The following is a 7000-nucleotide window of genomic DNA, read 5'->3' as shown; positions in this document are numbered from 1 at the left end:
GGGCAGCTCGCAGCAGTTTTTCCCAATACCTGAGTTTACACTTGGTCGCCATGCGTCCCTAATTGTCCCCCTCTGATTGCCTCTAATGAAATCATTAGAGAGAAGGCAGAGGGGCGGATTTCACAGGCACAAGAAAATCCGCCTCAATGGCCGGAACGAAAGGGGGAAAAAAAAAAAAAAAAAAAAAGCCACTTCAGTGCGCTCGCTGTTTTCTTTTTTTAAAAATAATGATTAAATCCCTCAAACTCCCCCAAAGCGGCGGAGGAATCTCTCAGCCCCCAGCGGCCGTGCGAGGGGCAAAGCGAGGCGGGATGCTACTCGCCACCGGGCAAAGAACCCGGTGGCCCTTCCCGGCGTCAGGGCAAGGAACCGCCGGGCCATTTCACTTCAAAACACATCTATTTAGTAAAAAGGGGGAAGAAGAACCTGCCCGGCCCAGGGGCACCGTTAGGTCGGTGCGGGGATGAGCGCGGTGTCCCGCCGTCCTCGACATCAACCCGGCTCCGCGAAAAGTGCTTCAAAACTTTGTTCTTTTTTTTTTTTTTTTTTTTTGGGGGGGGGGAGGCGCGAGGGAAGGTGCCGCGGGCGAGCAGAGCCGCTCGGCGCCGGCTCCTTTTGGGGCCAAAACGTTAAAATTATAGAAGGGGAGGAACGTATAGAACTTTTTTTTTTTTTTTTTTCTTTTTTTCTCCCCCCCCCCCCCCCCCTCCGTGTATAATTTCGGAGCGGCGCGTTCTCGCGCGTGTGCGTGTGCGCGCGTGTGGCGCGTGCCTGCGCGGGAGCCCCGCCAGCTCCACCGCATCCCGCCGCCTCCCTCCCATTGGCTGCGGCGGAGGCCCTTCGCTCTCCTATTGGCTAGAGGTGGCGCCGGGGGGCGGGGCCAGCGGGGAGTAAAAGCGCGGCGGCGGCGCGGGGCGAGTTTTGAAGCTCCGCAAGCGCGGCCGAGGAGCTCGGCGGCTCCGCGCCACCTTCCCCCCCCCCCCTCCCCCGCACCCCCCCGCACCCCTCGCCAGGAGCCGGCGGGGCCTCGCGGGCTCCGGAAGATTTCGGGCGGTTGTTGTGACAAGAACTGGGTTTCCGCAAGGCTGCTGCTTTTTTTTTTTTTTTTTTAAAGTTTTTTTCCCCTTTTTTTATTATTATCTTCTTTTTTTTTTTTTTTTTTTAATAATTCCCTTTTCCTACGAGAACAGGGACCCCCCGCCCACCCCCCCCCGGCTCCGCAGCAGCGCCCGCCGCGGGCCGTAGGTGTGTATACAAGAATCACAGTAATAAAGAGGGAGGGAGAGGCCGGCAGAGACCCCCGGCGACCCGAAGGATGCTGCTGCGGTGCCGCTGCTAGAGGACACGCTGGGATTTAGCTCGCCTCTGAGACTTTCTCTCTCTCTTTCCCCCTCTCTCCCCTCTTCCCTCTCCGCAGAGGACGGGGGGTGAGAGGCCCTTCCACCCTCTTCCTCCTCCTCCTCTTCCTCTCCTCCCCGGCCGCGGGAAGCCCCTCTCCATGATGCAGGCTCGCTACTCCGTCTCGGACCCCAACGCTTTGGGAGTGGTGCCGTATTTAAGCGAGCAAAACTACTACCGGACGGCGGGGACGTACGGCGGGATGGGCAACCCCATGAGCGTCTACCCCGGCCACGCCGAGCAGTACGCGGCGGGCATGGGGCGCTCCTACGGACCCTACCACCCCCACCAACCCGCCGCCCCCAAGGACCTGGTGAAGCCACCGTACAGCTACATCGCCCTCATCACCATGGCCATCCAGAACGCCCCCGACAAGAAGATCACGCTCAATGGGATTTACCAGTTCATCATGGACCGCTTCCCGTTCTACCGAGAGAACAAGCAGGGCTGGCAGAACAGCATCCGCCACAACCTCTCCCTCAACGAGTGCTTCGTCAAGGTGCCCCGCGACGACAAGAAGCCGGGCAAGGGCAGCTACTGGACCCTGGACCCCGACTCCTACAACATGTTCGAGAACGGCAGCTTCCTCCGCCGCCGGAGACGCTTCAAGAAGAAGGACGTCTCCAAGGAGAAGGAGGAGGCCCGGGAACGGCTGCTGAAGGAGCAGCCCAAACCCCCCGGGCTGCCCGGCGCCGACCTCCCCAAGGAAGCCTCCTCCTCCTCTTCCTCTTCCTCCGCCTCGGCGCCGGCCTCCGAGAAGAAAGTGGTGATCAAGAGCGAGACGGCATCTCCCGAGCTGCCGGTGATCACCAAGGTGGAGACGCTGAGCCCGGCCAGCGGCGGGGCTTTGCGGGACAGCCCCCGCAGCGCTGCCTCGCCCCCCGCCGCCGCCTCCCCCGAGGCCTCGCTGCCCGAGCATCACCCCGCCGGGAACGGGCTCCCGGGTTTCAGCGTGGAGAGCATCATGACCCTCCGGACTTCCCCCGCGGGGGATCTCAGCCCGGTGAGTGCCGCCTCGGGCAGGACGGGCGCCGGGATGCCGTTGGGCTACCCAGCGGGGCAACCGTCGGGCTACAGCGCGGCGTGTAGCCAGGCCCTGGACACTAGTGGGAGCTACCACTGCAGCATGCGGGCCATGAGCCTCTACAGCGGCGAGAGGCCGGGCCACATGTGCGTGCCCCCCGCACCGCTGGAGGAGGGGCTGGCCGAGCACCCCACGGGTGCCCCGTCGCCCCTCGGCACCCTCAGCTTGCCCTCGGGGCAGGAGGGTGCGCTGGGGAGCGGGCATCCCCACGGCGGGGGGGCGGCGGCGGCGGCGGGGGGGGGACAACCCACCGCCTCCTGGTACCTCAACCACGGGGCTGAGCTGAGCCACCTGCCCGGCCACACTTTTGGCTCCCAGCAGCAGACTTTTCCCAACGTGCGGGAAATGTTCACGTCGCACCGGCTGGGGATGGAGAGCGCCTCGCTCAGCGACCACCAGGTGAGCAGCAACTCCGCCTGTCAGATCCCCTACAGATCCGCGCCCTCTCTATACCGCCACGCCGCCCCCTACTCCTACGACTGCACTAAGTACTGAGTAGCCGCGACCCCCCGCCTAGGGCCACCCGCCAAAAAAAAAAAAAAAAAAAAAAATTAATAATAATAATTATTAAAAAAGATCAGGAGAAATAAAACCACAGCAAACGCTTCAGACGCAGGAAAAAAAACAACCAAAACCCACAACGAAAAAAAAAAAAACCCAACCAAAATAAATCTGACAGCTTCCTCGTGGAGCTGGGGGCCACAGATTTTGCAGATCCCAAGGCCCGTTTCGGGCCTCCTTAAATTCCAGGCAAGTAAATTCTACTTGAAAAAAAGGGGATCTCTCCTAAAAAAAAAAAAAAAAAAAAAAAAAAAAAGATTTAAAAAACCGAATAACTCTATATATATATATGTCTATCTAAAAGTGGCAAATTTTATATGCTAAAGTATAGGGGGTCTCAGAAAAATAAGTTATGGACCAATATCACAACGACCATTATACGTTTAAAAAGAAAAAAAAAAAAGTATATAAATATATATATATAAATATATGTCCTGGGTATTTTTTAAGTTCTCTGTTGTGCTGTAAAAAATGTGTGGATTTCTAATCAGGCTGATTTTTCAGAGCCATTAATATAATATTTAAAGTTGAGTTCACTGGATTATTTTTGTCTCGCCCAACGATTCCTAACTTCCAAATTAATGACAAGTGATTTCTTCTTCTGTGTACAATTATGCAATAGAGTTTCTTTCGTTTTAGAGCTGTTCTTTTCACAAGACGAGGAAATAATTTATTTTTTGCTGGTGGATTTTTTTTTTGAAAGAAAAAAAAAAAAAGACAAAGTATCTGATACTTTTTTTAATTATTATTTACTACGTGTGATGTTTTGTATAATAGATTTCACCGTGACCATTCCTAAGGACTATTTGCTTTAACCTGCTTCAAAGTTCGTTTGTCTTATGTGGTCCTAATTGTTGTACTTACCTTAAAATAAATCCATGCTGTTTTTTTCTGCTCCAAGTCTGGCGCTTGTCTGTGTATATACGTGGTTTTTTTTTTTTTTTTTTTCTCCCTTCACCTTTCCTTCATGGGGAAAACTGGTTGTTTTCAAAACAAAGTCGTTTTTTTTCCGGAGCCTAAAGCTTTCTCATTCTGATTATTCCTGTGATAAAAGGTTTAGTTCACGTGCAGAGCTGGAAATTACACATCTGCGGGGGAAAACCAATAAGGCACCGTGGGGGCGGCCGCTTCTGACCACCGGCTCTCTCCCTCGCTCCCAAATCCTTGGCCAGCTTGAAATTTAGGGAAGTTTTCCCAGGCTTCCGAGGGGGAGAACTGGGCAAAGAAAAGGAGCCGCAGGGAGGAGGATTTCTGCTTCCCCTGCCCCGCAGGCCCTGCGCGGTGCTTCGCGTGTCTCAGCGCCCGGAGCCGGCACTTTCCACGAGAGAAAACAAATAAAGTCGCTCCCCCCATCCCATCCCCTTCCCTTTTTTTTTTTTTTTTTAAAAGGCTACGAGTGGGTGCGGGTGATAAGAGCGATGATTTGAACCCGGCCTCAACTGCGGAGTCTCAAAACAAGTTCACTCCTCCGGAATCATTTAACAGTTTTAAAATCCTCTCCCGTGTGAAGATTTGACTGATTTTTAACCTTTTCTTTATCTATTTAACCTCCGATTCGCAGTGCAGGGCACTGACACATGTCGTGCCTTCTCCCCAGATCAACCTTAACCTGTTAAAGCAGCTTTACCCAAGCGCAGAAGCGCGGGGGAATCGCGATGCTCAGGGCAGGGAAATGCCGGTAAAGCCTAAAGCGGACTTTAGGAGGGCTCTTTGGGACTGCTCAAGCCCAGCTTGCTGGAGCCCGGCTCCTTTCCCAGCTGTCCAGACGCTGCAGAGCCTCAATCGTCCAACATTTCCAGGGAAAATTTGCCGGCCGTGCCCCCCTTTCCCCTCCCGCAGCCCCCCCCTCCAGTAGCCCCGTCTGGGTCAGGGAACGGTTGTCCCCGTGGTAGCCTGTTCAAATCGATTATATAAATTGGTTTTGATCGGGTAGATTTTTGCATGCTTTAGAAAGCTGGCAAAAAGCACTGAAACTCTCGATTTAAATGAGAAAAAATGTCCAAACCTCACTCGATCTGTATTTTAAGGAACATTCTTGTAAAACTCTTGCCATTTTTCCTGGCTCTCAGAGGGTCGTTTTTATTTATTTTTTTTTAATTTTATTTTTTTTTTAATGCAACAAAATCCAAAGTGCTATTTTAAAAGGAGAAAATAAATAGGGTAAAGGGGGGGAAAAATGTAAAAAGAAAATAAATAGGGTAAAAGGATAAAAAAAAAAAAAAAAGAGGGGAAGAACTTTTCCCCTAGCCAAACCCATTCCCCCGCGGGTTTTCTCCCTGAGTGGAGCCCGGCGGCAGGGGAGCGCCGGGTGGGTGCCTGCCCCCCCCCTTCCCCCGGAGCTGGCTGAAGTCAGGTGGCTGCTGTGGGTTTTCCCACGCACGTCGAGCAATCCTGGGGCCGCCGATGCTCCCACATCTTCCCACGCCGGTTAAGGGCACTGGGCACACGGGGACCCTTCCCCTCGCTGGTGGGATGCTGAGGAGTGCGGGGCCAGGGTGTCCCCCCGGGGTTCTGCAACTCCCCCCCGCTTCTGCTGGACAGTTCCTGGGGGGGGTTGTAGCTTGAGCCGGGTTTGGGGGTCCCCTCTTCCCCCACAACCTCTTGTTGATGGGTTTTTTTCTGTCTTGTCCCAGTGGGATGCTCCTGCGTGGGGTCTGCACTCCTCCCAGCCCCTCTCCCCCTCCTCTCCCTGCTGCACTCCATCTTTCAGAGATGATTTCAGGATTTTGACAAAAAAAAAAAAAAAAAGAAAAAAAAAGAAAACCCCTCTCTTAGTGCAGGCTGGGAGCTTGGAGGATCAGGCCTGGAGCCGCAGTGGGGTGCAGTGGGCATCCAGACCCCCCCTTCCCAGGGCCAGGGGGCTGAGAGCGATGTCCCTTTGCTGTGCCCTGTCCCGGGGAGGGGGGTGTCAGACCCCCTCTGCCCCTCTCTGTCGAGCCTCAGTCGCCCCCACCACACTGAGCGGAGCCCTTCTGGGTGAGCTGGTTTCACAGGGGAGGCGAGAGCCACGTGCGGGACACAGGGATCTTTTTGGGGCTGCATGGAAAAGCTGAGATGTGGGGGTCAATAACGCGATCGGCCTCTGTCGCGACAGGTGACTTCAGCCCGGCTGGGACAGAGGGGGAGGAAGGGGGAAGGAGGAAGGAGGAAGGCCCAGCGTAGCTGCTGCAGACAGCCGTGGCTGGATTGGGCTCCACAGACCCTCGCAGTTGAAGGCCCATCTTAAAACTCCCCTGGAGCAGATCAGGAGGGCCAAGCTCGGCCCCGGGGGGGGCCTGGCTGAAGCTGCTGCATGGCTGGTTACACCAGACCAGGGCCCAGTGCGGTTCCAGGCAGCAGATAAGGATGGTGGATGGGGGTTTGGGGGTGGGTTTTTCTTTTTTTTTTTTTTTTTTTTTTCCTTTTTTTCTTGCTGCGCTGCCATTAACCTGTGGGTTTACAAACCTGTCCGAAAGCCCAGACAGCTCTGGGTTTGGGGAGGGGAAGTGACAGGGGTTTCCAAGCTTATCCCCACCAGGAAGGTCCCTCAGTCCAGCCAAGGGACAATTTTCCTTCTGCTGCAGGACCCAGGTAAAACACAATCCCTTCAGGAATGCCCCCCCCGGCCTCTGCACAACCCAGGAGCTGTGTGGTCCCCCCCCAAGCCATCCCACCTCCCCTATTGCTCGGCAACGTGCTGTGGGAAGGTGCTGGCCAGGAAGTTTGGGGAAGGCCACCAGCTCTTCTGTCACATTGGAGGGGGCTTGGCAGAAAATCCATACCAGGAGCTGAAGGGCTGGGAGAGGAGAAAGAAATGTAACCCCGGGCCCGGGTCAACGTCAAGCGACCTCACAACTGTACAGCGCCGTGCACGGCGAGGAGTGGGCAGCTCCTGCCGGGCCCCCCTGGGAGGTCAGGGCTGAGGGAGCCCAGGCAGGGCTGTGGTGGGAGAGGGGAGCACTGATTTACACCCCTCGC

The 7000-nt window shown here is 55.2% G+C and overlaps 1 protein-coding gene across 1 annotated transcript; it reads left to right on the top strand.

The window, feature by feature from the left end:
* The first annotated feature begins 1203 nt into the window (after nucleotides 1–1203).
* On the top strand, nucleotides 1204–3004 carry FOXC2 (forkhead box C2). The gene has a single exon (XM_074913176.1). It carries the CDS (start codon nucleotides 1499–1501, stop codon nucleotides 2975–2977), a length of 1479 nt encoding a protein of 492 aa, XP_074769277.1. The 5' UTR covers nucleotides 1204–1498; the 3' UTR covers nucleotides 2978–3004.
* Nucleotides 3005–7000: the final 3996 nt, after the last annotated feature.

This window comes from Athene noctua, chromosome 9 (assembly GCF_965140245.1).
Source record: "Athene noctua chromosome 9, bAthNoc1.hap1.1, whole genome shotgun sequence".
NCBI classification, from domain to species: domain Eukaryota; kingdom Metazoa; phylum Chordata; class Aves; order Strigiformes; family Strigidae; genus Athene; species Athene noctua.
The sequence above is the reverse complement of the archived record's forward strand: the minus strand, read 5'-3'. Positions and strand labels throughout refer to the sequence as shown.